The sequence below is a fragment of the Hemicordylus capensis genome, chromosome 3, assembly GCF_027244095.1.
Source record: "Hemicordylus capensis ecotype Gifberg chromosome 3, rHemCap1.1.pri, whole genome shotgun sequence".
In the NCBI taxonomy this organism is placed as follows: domain Eukaryota; kingdom Metazoa; phylum Chordata; class Lepidosauria; order Squamata; family Cordylidae; genus Hemicordylus; species Hemicordylus capensis.
This window is the reverse complement of record NC_069659.1, coordinates 313,777,924-313,801,028: the sequence shown is the minus strand read 5'-3', so window position 1 is coordinate 313,801,028 and position 23,105 is coordinate 313,777,924. Positions and strand designations below refer to the sequence as shown.

At 42.6% G+C, this 23,105-nt stretch overlaps 1 protein-coding gene across 18 annotated transcripts in view; it reads left to right on the top strand.

Moving 5' to 3' along the window:
* The window catches only part of TFDP2 (transcription factor Dp-2), a 106,080-nt gene extending 84,949 nt beyond the window's left edge, over positions 1–21,131 (top strand). For all 18 annotated transcript variants that reach the window (XM_053310275.1, XM_053310283.1, XM_053310271.1 and 15 more), the window contains 2 exons: positions 13,100–13,199; positions 15,586–21,131. In XM_053310275.1, the coding sequence (XP_053166250.1) occupies positions 13,100–13,199; positions 15,586–15,766 (281 nt within the window). In that variant the 3' untranslated portion in view covers positions 15,767–21,131. The remainder of the gene's footprint in view (positions 1–13,099; positions 13,200–15,585) is intronic.
* Positions 21,132–23,105: the final 1,974 nt, after the last annotated feature.

Sequence of the window (23,105 nt, the reverse complement as noted above, 5' to 3'; positions counted from 1 at the left end):
AAAGGTTCACTTCCTGTTAACTCTTTAGAGGGAAGGGAGGCTGGTCACTACAGCTCCTCAATAGAAATCTCTCTTACGGTTCTACTAACTCATAATAATTATCGTTTCACACAGCACAGCAAGGTTTGCAAAACCCACACTTTAGCATGTTACCAAAAGTGCTTGCACCTAGTAGTACAAAGCTCAAAAGTACCCATAGACTGGAATTAGAAGAGTTGCCCTTCACTTGCCAAATAGTACTTGTAGCACAGAGCTGTCTTTTAGAAGGCATGTTTCCTGAATTTAAGTCCCTGCTGTGCTTTGCGGGCCTCCAGAAATGCCACCCAGAAGTCAGAAATAGTCCCCCCCCCCCGCTTTTTTAGAAGGCATGTTTCCTGAATTTTGTCATGCTTTCATAATTTTGCACCTTTTTTTTTTTTTTGCTGTTATGGTTGAAGAATTATTGATTTAATATGCATGCAAGTGGGTATTCCACCTTGTGCCTCTTAGAACCAAAGAATTCCAGAAGATGCAATTGAGCTTCAGTAGATATTTAGGATGTCAGAAGCCAAGGATAAATCTTGGACATATGTACACAGGGAATGCCTATTGTTTCTTGCATTACTGAACTCTGTACTTTGCTTTTGTACTGTTTTGTTTTACATAATATCACTACAATACTACCTTAGGATTTTTAAAATATTAATATTTGGCCATCAATGATAGGCAGCATTCACAAACACAAATAGTTTATAATTAAAATAATTACAATTATAGTAGTTTATAATTGTAGCATACTTATATGTTACAAGTAGTTAAATACAGGAGAGCCTCAGTATATGCGGGGGTTCCATTCTCCACAATTACCACAAATACAGAAACTGTGAATACTGAATCATTGGGGCAAGGGGATCGCAGGGGTTCTGTTCCTGAAGGCCTCAAAATAGCCACACACAAAAATGAGGGGTTAAAAGAGAAAAATTAATTCCCTGCTGTGCTTTGCGGGCCTGCAGGTTAGGCTGAGAGAGAAGTGACTGGCCCAGAGTCACCCAGCTAGTATCATGGCTGAATGGGGATTTGAACTTGGGTCTCCCCGGTCCTAGTCCAGCACTCTAACCACTACACCACGCTGGCTCTAATTATGGATGGATGGAAAGGGAAAGACACCAACATGCGGTGGCTACCAAAATAGGGGCAGAATTAATCTGAAGCCATCATGAGAGGGAAAGCAGAAAGAGAAGCAGTGAGGCTATGTCCTATAAGAGAGGACATTTGGAGATAAACTGGAAACCATCCAAAGAGGTTTCCTCACAATGGACTAAATTAAGATAACCCGTTTAGGGACTCAATAACCTCAACTTGCTCACATATCCAATAAATCTTGAGGCATAATTTAATGCTGAAATTGGGTCAAAAACAAATGCCTCTAAGCAGCACTTAGCAGTTGGAGTAACATCTGCCAACTTGTACTTTTACACATCTGAGCATTCACATGTTCTCTTGGGAGTGGTGAAGCAGTGGGCAGAGGATAAAGCAGCTGGGACTTGTTCTGGTTTTCAGAGGAAAAGCTGCTTCTGATTCTAAGTTCCGCATGCCAAATCCAAAAACATGGCAGTAGGATTGTGCCCAAAGCCTTTTGTGCACATCTGGGGCGGTGGTGAGCGGGCGCTTTAAACAGAGGGAGGCAGGTCTTACCTGCCCCTCTGCCACCCCAGCACAGCATAACAAACACCTAACAATAATACAACAATAAACAGCCTCACTGTCTATTCTTACAAGTGACGCCATGCTCTTCCCTGTTTGGGAAGAGGAAGTTCTCTGATCTGGTTCGAGATCCGTCGATGTTCATAAGAATGGGTTCTGCGCCTGCGCAGGAACCCCACGGTATCCATGCCTGAGCTCGTCGAAGCGCCCAAGCCACGCCCCCACGCTGCTGCGTGCTATATAAGGCGCGGCTCAGGCGCGTAGTCCCTCAGTTCTTTTCCGACCGCCTTGTGTCCTGGACCTGCGGTCCGTGCCTCTTCGTCTAGTTCCTCGGTTGTTCATCTATCCTCTTGACTCGGACTGGAAATATCGGAATTCTCTGGCTCTACTTACGGAACGGCTTTCGGAAATCTCTGGCTCTCGTTTTGGACTGGCTTCGGTGACTTCTGGCGAACGGACGCGGAACGGCTTCGACCTTGCTATGGCTGACGGAAAAAAATCTTTCAAATGGTGTGAAGGCTGCAGGGCTAAGTTACCCTCCAAGGACCTTCATGACCTCTGCCTTTTGTGCCTTGTTGAGGAGCATAACGTCTCCTCGTGTAAAATCTGTCTGTCTTTCTCGAAACAGACTCGAAAGAATCGGGCTCTTCGCCTCCGTGCGGCGATTTACGATGAAGTTTTGAGCCCATCTACACCGGGCACTCCTCGACCGTCGACATCTAAGGCGCCAAAGCCTTCTTCGACGTCGAGCAGAGAAAAAACCTCTGACATAATTCCCGCCAAAACGTCGTCTATGTCGACAAGCGCCTCGACTTCAGATAGACACTCGACACTCGAAAAGAAGACGTCATCAAAGAGCTCAGGCTCTTCTACCTCGAAGCCCTCACATCACTCCAAAGACCGTGATAAGGCTTCGAAACATCGACATGATGACCTCTCGACTCCGACTGACTCCAAACGTCGAAAGACTCACGAGAGCCCGCGGAGACACACACCATCTCCCTCTGCGGCGCAGTCATCAGAATCGAGGTCGAGACCTTCGACGTCGACTGACTTCGCAGTACAGACGGTGATTCTGGAGGAGCTACCCGTTTCCTCGACACCGATAGTTATCGACGTGGATGCCCCTTCGACGCATTCTCCCGTTACCGGCATGTCGACGTTGAGAGTGCTCGATACCGAACCACATCAACTGACTACGTCGAACCCTGTTTTCAACGCCGGACGAGTTTTGCCCGACGACGAACAGGCTTCGAACCTTCAGCGATCTCCACGAGCTTCGATACCGACAACAAGAACTCTCTCACCAGCTCCAACGCCTTTGGCTTCGTCTGCCTCTCCATCGACACCACAAGCCTCAGCCTTTGCGCCGTCCACCTTGCACACTCCAGTCCTGTCAACATCGATGCAAGTAACCCCTCGATATCGACCACCGATACCGACTTTCCAGATGGTGGATGTCAATGCCGAAGAATCTCTCCCAGCAGCAACCCGATCTCTTCTGTCTCTCCTGGACTCGACGTCGAGCGGCCGCTCGACATTTACCGGCTTCCCTTCAGTGGGCGTTGAAGCCGAGGGAGGAACACCTACCTTGTCTCATCCTCCAGCTCCACCATCCTCCAACTTGCCACACACTCCTTGGCACTCCTGTGGTTATAGACACCCTTCCTTAGGGGTCTCTTCTCCAGCTGGTCCCTACAGAGATGGCGTTAACCTACCCTGGAGACAAGTAGCACCTGCTCATCCCTTTGCAACTTTTGCGACAATTGCGACCCAAACGTGTGGCTCCATGAACAACCATTGCGCCACACAGACTTCACCACTCCACCTTAAGTCTACATCTACACAGACAAGTCTCCTAAAACTACAAAGTAATTCAGCCACGCAAACGGATCCTCACGGTGCTGAAGACGCTCAACTGCAGCCTGCCTCTCCCTCAGAACACTACGGCTCCTCTGACTTTGAGTCCGACCCTGAGGACACCAGTTCCATTGTGGAACCACCTACGGCTGTGGCACCGGTAACTTATGTTTCACCAAATGATGAAATGAAAGCATACCACAAACAGATTCGGGCCATGGCTGATGCTCTTGGTCTAGATATCCAGTCACAGTTGGCAACTATCGAGGACCCAGTATATAAATTTATGCTGAAGACTCAAATGACAGCCCCAGTTGCCCTTCCAATGTTACCAGTAATTACAAGGGCTGCGAAATGCGCTTGGGAAGTCCTCCACACTTCCACCCCGACGTCAAAGAAATTGGAAAGTCTCTATAGAATTCAAGATAGGGATAACGACTATCTGCTCAAACACCCGGCGCCAAACTCTCTAGTAATAGATTGTGCCACGGCGTCTAAGTCTGGCAAGAGGTACACAGTCCCTCCTGATAAGGAAGGTAGAAAACTGGACCTATTGGGAAGGAAGATCTATTCAACCTCTTGCCTTTCTATTAAGGTAGCAAACTATGCGGCCTGCACGACAATGTACACTCATGGTCTCTGGGAACAGTTGGAGAAAGATTTGGACTGCCTATCCTTAGAAGACTTTAAAGCTAAATTCCACCAAGTCTTAGAGAACTCTGGAGACCTAACACGCAGACAGCTCAGCATAGCCAAACATCTAGCTGAGAGCGAATCTCGGGCAATGGCGGCAGCAATAACCCTGAGAAGACACGCTTGGCTGCGGTCTACGGGACTCCAAATGGATATGAGAGAAAGAATAGAAGGATTACCATTTGATGGTACTGGCCTTTTCAGTGAAACAACTGACTCCACTATGGAGCAGTTGAAGAAATCGAAATTCACTGCAAAAACTTTCAGCTCGCATCCTTCGACCTCTTCCTCAACATCAACGTACAGGAACAACTATGGAAAATTCAAACCTTCCTACAGGTCACAAGACAGGCGTGACTTTAGGAAGCCCTACTCGTCTTACCAACGTCGCCCGTTCTATAATAAGAAAAGGGCTCCTCAATCACAGCGAGCGAAGCCACAAGAACCCCAAAAGCGTCTTTGAAACTGTGGACTGCCCATCGACACCAACCTCCCTACCGTCTCCATACACCCCCCCTTCCCTGCCAGCGGGGGCCTCTCCACCAGCACTGACGGATCTCTCCATCCTTCCGTCCCTGCCAACGATCAAACTGGCAAGCCATGCCCCCGCATGGCACAGCATAACATCGGACCGGTGGGTCCTGAAGATTATCACATATGGTTACGCAATAGAATTCAGGACTCTTCCACACTTCACGGGGGTGAGATGCACTCCCTCCTCGAGGCTGCTTCTGCAGGAGGTGAAGGAGCTTCTGGAAAAGGGGGCTATTGCCCCGGTGTCATGGGCAGACAGGCTAACGGGGTTCTATTCACACTATTTTCAGATCCCCAAGAGGGATGGGGGGATCCGTCCCATCATGGACCTCCGTTGTCTGAACAAGTTTATCCACGCCAAAAAGTTCCGTATGATGGCGTTGCAACAGATCCTCCCACTACTCCAGGGGGAAAAGTGGCTTGCGACGCTGGATCTCAGGGACGCCTATTTTCATATCAATATACGTCTGGACCACCGCAAATATCTACGTTTCACTGTCGGCGACAAAGTGTTTCAGTACAATGTATTGCCCTTCGGACTGTCCACCGCTCCGAGGGTTTTTACAAAATGTATGGCGGCAGTGATTGCCCATCTAAGAACCAGGGGTGTATCGGTCTACCCTTACCTGGACGACTGGCTCCTAACTGCAGAAGTCAAAGACGAGTTAGTTTTGCACATCCAATATGTAGTGAACCTACTTCACGATTTGGGCATCGAGATAAACTGGAAAAAATCGCATCTGGAACCATCACCTATAATCTCCTACATAGGGGCAATCCTAGACACAACACAACAAAGAGCTTTTCTCCCAGAGGAGAGATTCAACTGCATCCTGAACCAAATCTCCGAGTTTCAAGATCATCCCCTACAGCCAGCCCGTATGATTCAACGTCTGTTGGGCCTTATGTCAGCTTGCAATACAGTAATCTATTATGCGAGACTCAAGATGAGAAAGCTCCAACTCTGGTTTCTTTCAGTATTTCGTCCAATCAGAGACAGTCAATCAAAGCGCCTTCTACTTCCCCCGGATGTACTCCGGTCGCTCTCCTGGTGGACCAAGCGGAAGAACCTACTCGAGGGAGTACCCTTTCGATCCCCCTCCCCTTCGGTTTGGATGGTGACGGATGCCTCGCTCCAGGGCTGGGGGGCCCATTGCGACAACCACAAAATTCAAGGGAAGTGGTCCCCTCAACGTGCCAAATTGCACATCAACTTCCTAGAGCTTCTGGCTGTTTTTCAAGCACTACAGTCATTCTTACCTGTCCTTCAAGGGAAAATTGTTCAGATCCACCTCGACAACACAACCGCCCAGGCATATATAAACCGCCAGGGAGGGACGGTCTCCCGGAGTCTGTGTGCTCTCAGTGTTCAAATGTGGCACTGGTGTATTCTACACCGCATTTACCCCAAGGCTGTTCACATCAAGGGCCTGGACAACACCCTGGCAGACGACCTGAGCAGAGTCTTCTTGCAGGACCGTCAGCACGAATGGGAACTCCGCACGGATGTGATAACTCCCTTCTTCAACCGGTGGATGAGGCCCTCAGTGGACCTCTTTGCTTGCTCAGAGAACACGAAATGCGATCGCTTCTGTTCAAGGGCGGGCCACGACAGTCTGTCTCTCGGAGATGCTTTTCAGTTGGATTGGTCCCTAGAGACACCTTACATGTTTCCCCCCCTGCCATTGATACACAGAGTGGTAGCTTGTCTTCTCTGCAATCCAACCAACTGCATCCTAGTGACTCCATGGTGGCCAAGGCAACCTTGGTTTCCGCAAGTACGCAGACTGGCGAAGAACTGCTACAAGCACCTACCTTCCTACCAGGATCTCCTCACTCAAGACGGAGGTCTCGTCCTGCACCCGGACGTCAAAACCCTCCATCTAACAGTGTGGAAGATAGTCTGCTGACTCATATCCTACTCAACCAGCGCAAGGAATCTACGCGCCGCAACTACAAGCGCAAGTGGGACCGTTTTAGGTCATATGCACGCTCCAAGGGATTCCTTCCTAAACGAGCCTCAGTCCGGGAGGTTCTACGATACCTTACGTCTTTGAAAGCAAAAGGCCTGGCCAACGTGTCTTTGAGAGTCCATTTATCTGCCTTGTCCGCATACCATCCGGGCAGTGACAACTCTACACTGTTCTCGCACCCATTGAGCAAGGCCTTCCTGAAAGGCCTGTCAAATGTGTACCCTACAATCAGAAAGCCAGTAGAACCATGGAGTTTATCGCTGGTTCTTTCGTCACTGACTCAGGCTCCCTTTGAGCCCATGGCTACGTCCTCCCTTAAACATCTCTCTTGGAAGACAAGCTTCCTGATTGCTATCACAACAGCAAGACGTGTGAGTGAACTGGCGGCTCTCAGGGTGGACCCCCCTTATACTTTATTTCAACCAGACAAAGTCCGCATGCGTTTAGACTCTACTTTCCTACCAAAAGTTGTATCCGACTTCCACTTGAACCAGGATATCATCTTACCTACATTCTTTGGGAACCCTACTTCTGCTCTGGAGCGCTCGTTACATGCTCTAGACGTGCGCCGTGCGCTCCTATACTACATAGACAACACAAAACCCTTTAGGCTCTCTACTCGTCTATTCATATCGTATAAAGGGCCAAGGAAAGGATCCCCAATCTCGAGACAAAGATTGTCCAGATGGCTGGTAGAGCTTATTCTCCTGACATATCATCTACAAGGCAAATCACCTCCAGAAGCCATTAAAGCCCACTCCACCAGGGCTGAAGCTTCCTCTGCTGCACACCTCTCTGGGGTCTCATTCAGGGATATCTGTAAGGCCGCAACTTGGTCTTCGGAGTCTCCCTTTATTAAGCACTACGCCATAGATGTACGCTCTGCGGCAGAGGCCACCTTTGGGAGAAGTGTTTTGAAACAGGTGTTGTTGTGACTACTGCTCCCTCCTCCTACTGGAGCTTGCTAAACACCCATTCTTATGAACATCGACGGATCTCGAACCAGATAAACAGGTTGCTCACCTGTAACTGATGATCTGGTAGAGATCCGTCGATATTCATAAGACCCTCCCAACCTTCCCCTCTGCAGTAGTGCTACTTCTATGTGCGTATAGGTGTGTGGCTTCTATCCTCTTCAGGATATTCCCCCTTTTTAATGGATGAACTTACCTAATTTAAACAAAACAAAAAAGAAGGAAAGACTTTAGATGATCGTCCTCCACGGCGGTCGTCCAAGAACTGAGGGACTACGCGCCTGAGCCGCGCCTTATATAGCACGCAGCAGCGTGGGGGCGTGGCTTGGGCGCTTCGACGAGCTCAGGCATGGATACCGTGGGGTTCCTGCGCAGGCGCAGAACCCATTCTTATGAATATCGACGGATCTCTACCAGATCATCAGTTACAGGTGAGCAACCTGTTTTTCTCAGCATCCTGCAAATGTTGTCACCTAAATGGCGTCTGACATTCTTGAGTGCTCAAACAGGAAAACAGGGATCACAAATGGTGACAGGAAACAAACTCAGAAATAAGTGATCAAAAAACCTCTAAAATCAAGAGGAACAATGACTGAATGAAGTAGAACAATGAATAAATCTGCTAAAGGTAGCGTTCTAATGTCACAGGTGACTATACAGATTACTCATGATGGATGTAATAGTTATTCACTCTTAATTACTCTCCAGTAATGCATATATATAATAGAAGGTAATAGGTGTTCATACAGAGATAACTGACAAATCAAGGGTATACAATAGTAATCCAAAGTCTTTACTGGTAACAAATTGTCATGAAGTAGAAGCAACCAGCATGGTGGAGTCTAAAAGACAACAAAGTCACTGTGTTTGCCAAGCTGAATCATGTCTTGGTGAAAAGCAGAAGCTGTGATGGTTGTTAGTAGAGAGGAACAGTAATGGCCGTTTCAAACTTTCTTCAGACTGTTCCCATGAGAAATTCACAACTGATCTATAATGTATAAAAAAATTTCGTATTATACAAAAACATAGAAATAACATCGTACAAAGCCTGAAAGCTTGTGTTACAAAACAATTGCTGCCAAATAACTTATCTTTTACAAACAAATACTGGCAACTGAATACCAATAACCTCCACAACATTAAACTCTGTGACAGAAACAAAGTGATAACTAATCTTCAAACTAATCTTCGGCTGAGGAGCAACAGGGGCAAGTAAGACCTCCCTTCCTCCATTTAAAGCGCTCGCTCTCCCCCCACCGAAATGTTTCAGCCGGAGGAACTCAAATCATTTCAATGCCTCAAATTAGAGGTGCCAAAATACTTCATTCACACACCCTACATGGCAGTCCCGATTGGATTAATTTCTTTCTTCAAATTAATTCCTGTTGAAACGTTATACCCTCTCTCATGGCTGGTTTTGAAGAGGAGTGAAGGCAGTGGAGGCTTCTTGCCCCCCCAAATGCTCACATTTGTGCTTTCCTTAAAGCAAATTCTGGTCCCTATGCATATGCATGCATGTGCAGACTTTTCCCTCTGCTTGCAGGCTGCATCATTCAGGCTGGCCAGCTGAGTGACAGAATTGCAACCATTAACCCTTTCCCTTAGCAGTGTTGGGCAGCACAACTGGAAAACCTAAAGATTGAGCACATGCTGCAACCATGCTTCAGGAAATGCTTCAAGCACACACCTACAAATGCATTTCTCACATTTTAGTGGTCTGAGAAACTTGAGACTTGACTCCAGAGTGCTTTAAAAACCTAAATGTTCGCAGCAGTATTTGCACAATCTGCCATAGTGGGTCACAGCCCATCAGTTGAGGACCACCAGTGCCCTAGTTAACTTGAGCTACATCCAGCATTTAGATACTGCCAGCATTTGCATTCCCCCTTTTTAAAATATCATTTATTTTTCCCAAATGATTTTTATGTTTGCAAAGTATTGGAGACAGCACAGCATTCATTTGCATTGTCTACCCGGAAGAACATTTCTGGTTTGAGTGTAACTGCCTTTAAAAAAACAAAATTTTTAGCACCTGCCTTTCAGAGGCAGGTTATACACAATATTTGTAATATCACAGGGATGTTTCTCAACAGGCACTAAACTGCCAGAGGCAAATCCTGCGTCAACTTGTCTTTTAACTTAAGATATTTAGTGCTAGTTTCAGAGCCTGGAGAATGTGTTCATGAGTTACAGCTCTTTCCCCTCATGCAAATAATTTAGAAGCGCCCGTGTTTTGGGGAGGCACAAGTGGGTTTTTAAACCTTTGTGCAAACTGCTAATTCTAAGACTTTACCTTTTCTCAACATAATTTTACAGTGTGAAGTTGTGGTTAGATCAGCCTAATCTGCATGGTTACCAAAATCTGAGGCCTGTACAAACATAGTAGGTGATTCAAATTTTCCAGAAAAGGGATGGGAGCCAGATATTCATAGCTTTCCCAACAAGCTGTAGCTTATCTTGTCCTTTGTATAATCTGTTCTTTATTTCCGGGAGCGTGGTGTAGTGAAAATGTAAGCTTAAAGGTTTTATTTTCATGTTACTATGGTTGGTTGGTTTTTTAAATGGTGTGTCAATTGTGTTTGTATGCCTCTTTAACAGCTGCTCAAGAATAACGTTAGTTTGGTCTAAAGGACCAAACTAGATGTTTACAGGAATGTGTGCTTAAGAGCATGCTTTCAAGAAGCACCTCCCCCCACCCCCACCCCCCAATACACACATGTATAGGTTGTGGAAACCAAATCCTGATGGGGAATGAGGCTAAATTTCCTTTTGCTGTTTCCCTCCTAAGAGGTTATTTGTTGCAAATATGTTTGACTAAGGGTATAGATAGCCCTTAAATCTGTGAAGGTTTTATCTTTGGATCTATCTGACCACCTTTAAATGGTAATGAGTAAACAAGCTTTCTGTTTTGACACTGCTAAATAGGCTCTCTAGTGTCCCAAATAATATTAGATTATTCTAGAACGACTCTTGTACAGTGTGTTTTGGACATGGATTATAAAAATGAGATAAGTAAGGTTTTGAATCTAATTAAGAATTGGTGGTTATCTCCCAGCTCAAATCCAGCAGATAACTTATTCTCCTTGATAACTCCTAGATATTGGAGGGTATTTTCTTTAGCTCAGTTTATACCTTTCCATCAGTTGTGGTTGGAGGGCAGATACAAAACACACACTTTACCATCTATATAAATGCCTGTGTGGATCAGATGTGGTGGAGATCATGGGGCATATTTTATTTTATGTTTTACAGTAATCCATGTAGTAAATTGGCAACTCTTTTTATCCCAGTCACCAGGTAGATCAGAGGAATTTTACTTTTCATATATGTCCTCTCTGATAAGAATACTCACACAACTTAGTTGCTAAATAGCACATAAAACTTGCCATGAAATTATAATGGTCTGTTCTTCTCTTGCTTATTAAAGCAGTAGTAATTAAGTGCATAAGTGCAAAGGTAATGTATGTTAGGAATAATTTTAGTATATAAGATGATTTTGGTCAATCTAGATTGTTTATTGTGATTACTGTTTGTTGTGCTGTATACTGGTCAGTGACCATAATAAAAATTTAAAAAGAAAAATATTATTCTGACAATGAAAGAACTATTGCATTGTTGGCCAGTGCCAAACTCTAAAGACGGCAAAGTAGAATAATAATAATAATAATAATAATAATAATAATAATAATAATATTTGTTGTTGTACTAGCTTACAAAGATGTTTCATGAGTAGAGCAACAATAATAATCATCTCATGATTGGGGGTTTCTTGGATAGATTCAAGAAACAAATAGTTCAGCTAAAATAAGAAGCTGACTTCTTTGAAATCATGAATAATTTGAAGTTCAGAATATTGGATTGTGTGTGTTTCTATATATGTGCGTGCGTGCACGTGCACACACGCATACACTGTGTTGTGTTAGGGACATAGGAAGCTGTCATATACTGAGTCTGACCATTGGTCCATCTACCTCAGTATTGTCTACACAGACTGGCAGTGGCTTCTCCAAGGTTGCAGGAAGGAATCTCTTTCAGCCCTATCGTGGAGATGCCAGGGAGGGAACTTGGAACCTAGATTAGCTCTATCCCCTATGGGGAATATCTTACAGTGCTCACACATGTAGTCTCCCATTCATATGCAACCAGGGCAGACCCTGCTTAGCTAAGGGGACAAGTCATGTTTGCTGCCACAAGATCAGCTTTCTTCCCATCAAGTGTTCTAGCATAATCATTTTACTGCCTACAAAGGACAAATGTGCCAGCCAAATAATGTAACCTGTAGTTTGGCTGTCTGCCTCTAAAATCATGTCCTTAACTCCTGAGCAAATAACAATGGCAAATCTTATTTGACCATTCTAGTAAGATCTTGCAAAGATAACATCCTTTTTTAGAACAACCAAAGTGTGTTTGATTTACATAATGTATCCATTGTGCTTATATTTCAAAAGACTCTTCAGATAATTTATTCCATTGGTGCTATGATGTCATTCTATCTTCAAAGGGATTATTACTTGATAATTTTTCCTTTCCTCACTTTGTTGGGAAGGTTTTGGCTCAAAGCTTCACTCCACTTGTGATGTCTGTAAATTGGGCAAACAAAACTTTTGTTCTCTAAGATGTTTTTGATTAGTCTTTTGCAGGTTTAAGAATTGAGCCCCTTTTCCATTGTGCTATTCAGCTGAGTACTAAGAATTAGCTAGGTAGAAATGATAAATTTCAAACCTATCATAAATTTATATGAACCATGTTTTTCAGAATCAGTTTTAATGTAACTAATACATGTATGGATTGTTTAAACTCTCTTCAAACTCCAGAGTCTTGCCTAACTTCTGTGACAAACTATATTAACCACTAATCATCTTAACATGCAGAAAGGAATAGAAAGTCAACAAAGCTAGCAAAAAATATATGCATAAACGCAAATCAGTAGATTCCTGTTTGTGAGACTAGGTATTCCTCCTTTCCCAGTTTTAAAGGGTTACTGGTGCCAGTCCTTTTGGAGGCAGCTTTTTGTACAATGTAAAACTATTATAGTGATAGTGTCCATGCCGACAACATTAAGTACTTATAGCTTCTGACTTTGTGCACAGATCATAAAATAGAAGAAAAGGGATTGAAAACTAGAGGGAAACATTGAATTCTCCAGGACATTGCAGCCTCAAAAACAAGAGCCTGCTCCATGATTGCAGAGTAAAATAAAAACTGGAATTTTCAAGATTCTGAGCATGTTGCTTGTGCATGAGCCAATGCCTCTAGAGTACCTATCTCTGATGATATTCTGGTCCTGGTATTGCTGCTGCATGTATTTTACTCTCTATACAGTACATGTCTTAACTGATGTGCTGTGTCTTCTATTATAATTGTCTTAATGCTTTCCTTTAGAAATGTCTACAGGAATTTCTTGGGTGAACCAGGGACTAGTCTCAGCTCAGGCAGGTTCAGCTTTGGATACAGCTAGAGACATTGTTATTTTTAAGTCAAGGTAAGTAAATGCTGTATGTGAATGCTTATGAATCAAGTGGAAATTGCCCTTTATGGGAAAATCTGCCCAGAATTTTTATTTCCTGTTAAACTTGAATAAGTAGGTATTGAGTTCCCCCTGTATGGGAGAAGATATTTTGGTTTAAAGCTGCTACCATATTAAATAAATCTTGGTTTATTAAATGAATTTTGTTGGGTAGCATCCACACAGCACTTGTACAGTGTGCATTAGCACAAGGCACCTTCCCACCCCCTCCTCCCTATGGAAATTTCTAGAGCCCCTGAAAAGCCATGGATGAAGATTGTGGGATCTTCAGCAATGGTATGAGATGCAGACCTGGGGGCTTCAGGAGGAGGGGTGATACCTGGGAACCCCGAGTGGAGCTATGCCTTCACTAGCAGTCCCCCTTGCAGTTTCCAAGTATCCTCCATCCGATGCCTCATTCCAAGCTATTGAAGACCTCCCAACCCTCAGCCATGATTTTCGAGGGGCTCGGGGACATTTATTAAGGACAAGAAGCATTGGGAAGGTGCCTTGCACTAGTGCATGTTGTGCTAGCAATACTGTAGATGCTACTCTTTGCTTTTATGTCAGTTTTGTTTATGCACTGCCATTTTGCATTCCCTCCTGTGTGGATGAAGCAGGGAAATGCCTCTTTTGAGCTGGTTCTTGCTGCCTGAGGTTTTTATATTTAAAAAATATTTTTAAAGTGTTATCATATTAATCGTATTAATCATCGTATTAACTAAATTAATTTAGTTAATTAATATTAACTAAAAAGGATTCCCTGATTAATGGGATAGACTGAAGATCTATTTTGGTTATATATGTCTTGCCTTTTCCTATATATGTTTCTGGTTTAATCTCTGAATGGGTTAATAAGCAGGTTTTAAATTATGATACTGGGGAAAGTGACAAAATGAAGAATTCCTCAATTCTTAGAAACTAGTAAAATTAACATTCAAATTAGGTAATAATTTATTAAGGTTGACCAAAAAGTAGTAGCAAGCTTTTTGTGTACTACAGAGTTTATCATCAGGTTAGATGGTAAGCAATAAGGCAGATGAAGAGAAGTCTATGCATCCCAGGATACACTGCTCCAACTGAGGGAGAATTGTATTGCTTACCATCTAGGAAGATTTCTGTAGAACCTGGAAGTAGAGCTGTGTATGATGTTCATTATCGGGATCAAACCTGCACTGAATATCAGCGATGCCCATCAAGCACCAGATACTGGGGGCACCCTGTGTTGCATTGAGCTGACATCAGTATCAGTTTGATGGACTGGGCAAGAGAAAGGGAAGCTTACTTTTACTGAAGTAAGTGAGTGCCCAAAGGACAGTGGCACGCCTGTGATCCTATAGTTATAAGTAGGGATGTGCTTGAAATGCGATTCGGAAGCTGAATCGTGGCACAATCCAGACCCTGGCACAGGTCCATCCCTGTTCCTTCTCCAATTGCTACCATTGCCAAACTGGCAACACCTCCCCAACTGGGGGAAAGTGCCGCCAGCATGCGCAGTTAGCTGGGGGGAACACCACAAGTCTGGCAATGGCATCGAGTGGACGAGGAGCAGAGATGGACCTGCTCTCCTCGGCATTAAAGGGGCTAGATAGGCCTTGATTTAAAAAGAATTGTGCCATGATTCAGTTTCCGAAACACATTCCGAGCACATCCCTAGTTATAAGGAGTGGCCATTCCCGCCCCCAGTAATGCATCTGGTAAAGGATGCAACGTAATGATGTTGCTTCCTGCCCTGGTGCGTTCCACGTCAAGCAGATGGAGATTTGAATTGCTCCTTTGGCTGCTTTTTGGGCAGCGTCTTCTACTGGGAACATTGGATCTTTAGTCAATGTAAGCCACACCCCCTGATCCTCTGATACAATGTGGCATTACATTGAATCTGTTTTCAATACCAGGGGCATTTTTTCATCGGAATCATTTCAGGTGAAAAATGCCATGATGTGGCTTGCATCACTTCTGAACCAATTGTTCCAATTTGATGCAGAGACCTATTTGAAAGCTCACTGTTTAATGCTTTGCTACTTTTAGGTTGCCCTAATAAAAGCATTACCTGCTTTAGATTGTGGATTTTTCTTCTTACTGGATCAACATGGCTACCTACAATTTTGTTATAAGTACTGAATTAACCAGCTGATGGCTTGTTTGCACATACATGAACATTGCTTTGTGTCTCATCAGATCAGCACTTGACAACTGTCAGTAGAATATGATTCTATAACTAATGAGTGCTAAACACACACTTTTTGGACGAAGCCTGTAGCAGTAGTGTTTTAGTAGTTTTCACCTTCAAACCAAGTCAAAATTATTAAATAGGAAATTTTTCTCTTGTATATTTCTCATGTATTATTCTGCTTTTTTATAGTGGAAATCCAGGGCTGTGTTTAGATGCTGAAGTGGCCTTAGCAACAGGGCAACTGCTGGCCCCAAGCAGTCAACAGTCCAGCAGTGCAACATCGCACTACTCAGAGTCGCGTGGTGAAACTCCCTGCTCATTTAATGATGACGATGAAGATGATGAAGATGACTCGTCTTCACCAGAGTAAAGATATGCTAGCCACATGAAATGCTGCTCTTGTGCACTATTAGTATGAACTTATGTTCTTTATGTAGTGCTGGTATACTTTTTGCCCCATGTATTTGCTGATATCTGGGAAAGATTCAAAACCAAGTGCAAGGACTGTATTACAGAGGAAGTAATACAGGGCATGATCCAGTGCTTCAATCTATGTGCTTGCAAATGGACTCTCTGGGATGACACTGGTGGTGTTGCTAATACCTGTATGGGTTATTTCCCTCTTCCCTCCACTACAGGCCCAATATGCTAAGCATGTAATGACAAAGCAGACTAAGAACCAGCAATGATGAGTCTTCTGTACCTCTCAACAGGACATCCATTTTCCCTTGTGCACCTCCTCAGACTGAAGGGAGGCTCTAAATGGAGCCAAGCAGCAACGTTCGCTTGTGGGGTGTGTGTGCGTACGTGTCAGTCAGTCATCGCTGGGGAGGTTCCTAGCTGAGGAAGTATCTGGAAGGAAAGCCTCATAGGAAGGGACCTCCTGGGCCATGCTGTTTCACCATACTTGCTGAATCCAGGGTGACTATTTGAGCCAATCTACCTGGCTCCCTGTTAGCCTCTGCACATCCCTGTTAGCCTCTGCACATAAGATCTGCACATCTTAGTCCCAAGTAAGGGCTGTAACACATACCAGTTTTAGGTTTCAGACAGGTTTGTCACATGGCCACTGTGCAACTGCAAACTTGTCCTGGGCCCACATGCAGAATGGCTGCATGGGTCCAAAGTTCTTTCCCTGTACAACCAAGCAAAGACTGCCTTATTTTTATGCTCAAGTTTGGTTTTCTGTATGGGATGTTGCTTCCTGCCTTGTCCCCTCTCTCCCCATTTATCCCATAAGATGTCTCATCCCTGGGCAGTTTTCTGTTTTGTTTTCTACAAAAGAACATAGCAACCATGTCTGTCAAGACTATGACAGGGAGACTATTGGTATATATGTTCTATTCTAATCTTCTTGCTGGGGACAAAATATAAATTCATTGAGGCAAATGTGTTTTGAGCTTGCAGCTTCCATTTTAACTACTCTAAATTTAGTATTTCAACAATTAGTGTTTTCCCCTTATTATTAAGCACTGGAAACAATATTCATAATTTCTATACAGCTGCTAGTTTTTAAGATGGAAATTAAGAAAGTACATTGGAAGTTGTAAACAGAGAAGTACTACATATTAAAATTTTAATTGGTCTGTGAAATGTCCTAGTTTTTATAAACTAAAAAGGTGATTGGAGAAAAGGAATTTAAATTTTAGCAAGACTATAATCTTGTATGTCATAGATCTTTAAATTAAGGGTATTAAATCCAAACTATCAGTTGACAGATGAGGAATTTATTCCAAAAGAGTGAGTTCAACTTCCAAATGTTGAACATGAGACCCATGAAGTACTTCAAATACAAAAAACAAAATACAGCTGTTTTCAAAAGGCTGGAAGAGGATTTTAAAAAAAATAAAATCCTGATGTCAGGTTCTTAAAGTGATTCATACAGACATTTCTAGTTGTTTGTCTCTGCATATCATGCAGTGCTAATAGAGAAGGAAACTCCAGTGGCTTGGGACTAACATCATGGAAAAATATCACTCACTTGATGCATAATAACCATAACCCAGGGAGCATTTTTTAAGGTGTAATCTGAATTATGCAAATTTGATTCCTTTGTTTTTAAATTGAAGCACTTTGAGCCAAAACTGTAGTGATCTAGTTCTGAAAAATTTTGAGAAATATATTTTTAGCTTGAGATTCTATATACTGCTTTTATCACAGAATGATTTTTTACCTATGAGTATTAAAATCCAAATGATCAACTCTTTGGAAGCATTTTTCATTTTAGGGTTATGTTGCAACCTGGGAACTAACAGGAGCCTTGTTCCAATTTCTAAAATTTTTTACTCTGAGAGATTTGGCAAACAATTAGGCAGTCTTTCATACATCCCAGTTTCTGCAGCAGTCAAATGCAAGACTTCACCAAGCACATGGCACAGAGCTCTGAATAGAACTTTCACTGGACATGACCTTACTGTGTCAGAATGCTGGTCAAATGAGGGAGAGATGCTGAGATCCTTAATTCAAAGCATCAACCTATGGTAGAATAAAAGCGAAGTCATGTATGCCTTTGCTGGTTTACTTATCTGCTTTTTAGCTGCTTTTGTTTTGAAGTCTTGTGTGACTGAGACCCACATTACATGTGGGAGGAGCAGATGAACATTTTTAGTCATGGATCTGCTCCACACATGAAAAGCAAGGGTTAGGAGTGCACTTAAAAAGACTAAAACTCCTCACATCTGATCTCCCCACATCTCCCTGCAGTTAGTACTTATACGTGCTTTTCTTCCAGCCAAGTTCTAGTGGCAGAAGTGAGTTTAACTGGCAGAATAGTACTTGGGGACTACGGAACTGAGTGCAGGGAAAGGGTCTAATATGACCCCATCTGTGCACCCCTTTGGCCTTTATATTATGCCTCCTATTTTAAACATGGACTTTAAACATGGATGTGTGTGTAGACATGGGTCTGCCTCAGTCATGTAATTGGAGACTTATAGTGGATGGCTGGTAACATAAACAGAAGATGCCAGGTGGGTTTTCTAGGAAAAATATGGAACATGATACACTAAACTGATGTGGCATTTGTTCCAATCTAGTGATCTTCTTTCATGCATGGAACAGCTGTTCTGCATGTGCACTGCCATACCTGATCCCATTGTATGCAAGAAAACAAGCATAGATTTACTGTTTTGCCTCTGTGCACATAAACTTGTGTGACATCCAGTACATGCAGGAAATAGGAAATCTCATCTTTATTTGTGGAGCAGATCCACTTCCACATTAACTACTCTTATGCATATGCAAATAGGTACAATGATGATGCAGTACAGAAAGGCAGTCTGTCCTTTCTAGATTTACTAGCTGTTTTTAATGCAGGAGTGAATGTATGTCTATCAAAGTATCGCATGGTCTACACATACCATTTAGGAAGGTCAGTCGGCCTCTAACCAAATTTGAAACCACTGGTGTCTGTAGTTACAAGGTATAAAAAGTAACCACAGCAAACTTCTTAAAAAAATTTTTTTGCAGTTTAATCTTGAGTATATTCAAGAGCAGATCTCGAAACCTTTGTGTGAATCTTGTTTTAGTGTGTGTCACTTTGAATGTACACTCAGGTTGCAAATGATACTCAAATTTTACAAACCTTCCCATCCCTGCATTGTATGTGAGTGTTTCTGGAACTAGCCCAAAGTACATTGCTATGCATTCTTAAACTTCTTACTAGGTCTTAGGCAATGATCTGTGAATAACATCATTACAGGTCGAGTATCCCTTATCCGGACACCCGAAATCCAGAATGCTCTGAAATCTGGACACCACGCTGTAACAAAAAAATGGGGGGGGGGACACACCTCAGCTCACTTAAAAAATTTAGTCAAGCTGCCTCCCTCAGGGTCGGGCCGTCTCACCGCCTGCACCTCCCGCCTCCTTCGCTCGCCTCTTCAGCTGTCCACCTCCTCGCCACCACCATTATTGTTCACCGCTGTAACTCTTGCGAGAGTTCCGCCTGTACCCTGTAAATAGAAGACTCAAAAATACGGAAAAGTCCAAAATCCAGAACACTGCTGGTCCCAACCAGTCTGGATAAGGGGTACTCGACCTGTACTCATAATCAATCAGTTTGAGATATTTGATGACATTTTGATATGTCTTCAGGTGAGACCTTTTGAACTAATAGGCACAATTAAACTACTGGTTTAGCTGACATTGTATTTTTCATGATGAAAAGTGGCTGTGTCCGATTCTGACCTTTGGAGATGAAGCTAAATTGGAAACAATACTATTACTTACTTTGAATCCCACTGAAAGTCGTGACACCCTCTTCTAATGTCAGCCTTCATGTCACATTTCCGTTCTTTTCACTTTTGTTCCTCATCTCATGAAACAAACCTTGGCATGTTTTCTATAGGTAGGTGCCCAAGCAATCCAAATGCCATGTCAAGAAAGTTGTAAATTCACAATAATTTTTTATATTTTACAATTATTTTATTGTCTTGCGTAGCTTTCTGGTCTTGCTAGGGAGAGGTGCAAATTAATGCAAGGTACTTAAGCCTAGCCTCCAACCACTGGAAATCTTATTCAACCAGCTTCTGAGATTTTCAGTCTTGCTCAAACACTTTTCTCTACATAGCCTGAAGGACTGAGACCTTGCATTTTAAAAATGAAAGCAGAGATCCTTGACAAACTGAATTCCATACTACATTCTTTGTATGTTCTGCTCTTCAGTGAAATTGTGGCATATAGACAGTTCTGGTTCTATTTGTTGAGAAGCTGTTGCACCTTCAAAGCTAAATTCAGTTCTAATGCAGATGTAACACTTGTGTTTAGAGTGTTACCCACAGAGCATAACAGAATCTTGTTCTCTCACAGTAATTTGTTGTGCTGTAAGAGCATGTGTGCATCTGACCAAAATTGACTAAAGATTATGACTTATTCTTCTGATCAGTTACAACCCTATTACATTTTCCACCAATGCTGCTATAAGTTCTGTTACAATATAACCTGTTTTTCTTGCAGAATCTCTCTGACATTGAAAGAACATTCTACATGTTTCTTTTCCAAAACCTTGGTAGTGAATTTTTTCCAAGCTTAAATGGTGAGAATGTCTGTGTTAGAGTAACAGCACAGAAAATCCTTGGAACTATGAGTACATTGAAACATGATGGCCGCCTCTTTTTCTGTGTGGGACAGTAGCACACACATGCATCAAGCAGCCTCTGTGTGGCTATCATTGCAACAGGTTGAATATAAAGATTGTAAAAGAACTTGCAGCAGATTTAATGTCCCATGAATTATGTACCATACTCTTAATTCTGTCATTTTTATTGCTATGCTTTGTAGAGGCTGCTGGGTTGTTTTGTTTTTGAATAATAACTACCGCATAATATATAGTCTGTGTGGCTAGTTGATGTGTGATAAACGTGGTTGTGTGTGTGGGAGTGAAGACAAGGAATACAGATACAAAGAAACAGTTTTGAAACTATTGCTCTTAGAAATGTAAATGTATATGTATCTGACCTAATAGGAGAACATTACTTTGTAGTATCATACACTTTATAAATAAATACCTGTTATTTTTATATGGAAATTTTATATAAGAATCTATTTCTGTATATTTCAAGTGATCCTGTATTTTATGAAAATGCTACAAATGAGGATTGTGCAGAACAGGGCAAGAATTTGCATCTGATTGAAATGAAAAGCATGTACACTCTGAAGAAAAACAACATCCAGCTGTTTGTGACCTGAGAAGTAAAGCTAAACTGTAGAACAGAATAAAATAATTTTAAAGACAACTGGAGTTGCTTTTGTGTTCAAGCAAAACACTGTGGCACAGGAGATCTGTCAAAGGTTAGTGTTCATAGCATGTGTTCTCCATTTCAGAAAATACATCTTACAGAGTAAGCTGCAGGAGGAATGGGGTCAAGTCACTGATATTTTCAAAATAAATATTAAAACACCACTAATTTCAACACTTCGTAGGCTCTTCTGAACCAGAGACTAGTGCACTATCCAGTTGATCTTATCTCAACTACATTGTGTGGTTGTCCCTTGAATGTACATGTTACTGGGAATTCAAATATTGGAAGCGGGGGAATATAACACTTTTTAATAAACCCAATCCGAATTATATTTACTTGGAAGCTGTCCTCCTGAGATCAATGAAATTTGTTTCCAAGCAAGTATGCAGGCTTTATAATCAAATATTTCTAAAATTATAAATTAAATTCAGCAAGACCTATGCAGTGAATTATACTATGTAGAAAACTGGTTAATGTAGAAACTAGTTAATAAGTGCCTGAGTTTAGGGTCCATAACAAAGTTTCTTAACTTAGTCTCCTGAATTACAACTGAAGACTATATTGCTCCAGTTACAAAGTTAACGTACTTAACAAATTGTAATTTTGTCCGCAGCCTTTGCCATTTTCCATTCAGAACTCCAAGAACTGGTATAAAACACCTCAGGGGAAACTCTTGCATCATATGCTAAAATGCACTGAACAGACAGCAGCTCTGCTTTTGGCTATGTTTTTTTCCTTCTGATTCGAAGGGGTTAAGTGAATACTTCATTGGGAGTGTTGAGACATAAGAGCAAATTGCCCTCATCCTGCCTAGGGAGGAACTTTACATTCACTGTTTCTGTGTGCTGACACATCAAACCTGACTTATTAAACTGGAGAAGGCATGCACACACAATATGACAAGCAACTTCATGTCTTGAGGAAAGGCAGCTCAGTGATACCAATTATCTTCAGCCTCAACATCCAAAGAAAACGGCTCCTTGGAAACTGAGTAGAGCATCTGCTGTCCTTGTTCTCTCTCATAGGTGAGGCTACTGCGGAACTGGACCAGTCTTGGCAGTTTTGTGCTTGTTTTCAGTTGCACAGGTTGAAAATAAGCACTAGCTCAGTAGCACTCTTTTACCAAAAAAAAAAAAAAAGAGTATTAATATCTCACCATTTAGCTTTGCACAAGGCCCCGAAGCCTACATACAAGAATGATTACTGGCATATTATATCTGCAAATGTACCCTGCTGATAGCTCTTCAGGGGCATCCTGTTCTGACCTTTGTTCGAGCTAGGAACTTGAGCCTAAAAATCTGCACTCCGATAGTTGTGGTTCAGGCTGCTAAAGTGCTATCTACACATTATATTTTTCTACATTTTACATAACACTGATTTCTGTTGTTTTCTTCCTAACTTTAGATTGCCTTATTTCATACAGGGTGTTTTTGATCAGGATTGTCCACAGTGAGAGGAGTCTGGCCTGCTCTGCTGGCTACATATCGCCGCACAAGAACAGAAAATTAGAGGAAGCTGACCTTGAATAGCTGAACATGTTTGTCTGAATGTGTATGGAATGAATAGGCATTGATCTACATTTGATCTTGTTTGGGGGACTAGCAAACTGCACTAGAGGGCAGGATGAAGCAGATATGTTCATGTTAGGAAGCCTAAAACGCTGGATTCTGGTAGACTAACTTGAAATGCTATTTATGTAAAATATTTGTTCAGATACACCGCATGCTGATTGTAGCAGTAAAGCTAAATTTGTTTTAGCACCAGGTAATTCTTGGGTCATATCAGTAGTTAAAACGTTTACTCTTGCAAATGGATTAGGACAGGACAGAAGTGAGAACATAAGAATAGCCCTGCTGGATCAGGTCCAAAGCCTATCTAGTCCAGCATCGTTTCACGTGGCCCAGCAGATGCCTCTGGGAAACCCACAGACAAGAAATGAGGGCCTGCCCTCTCTCTTGTTTTTCCCCT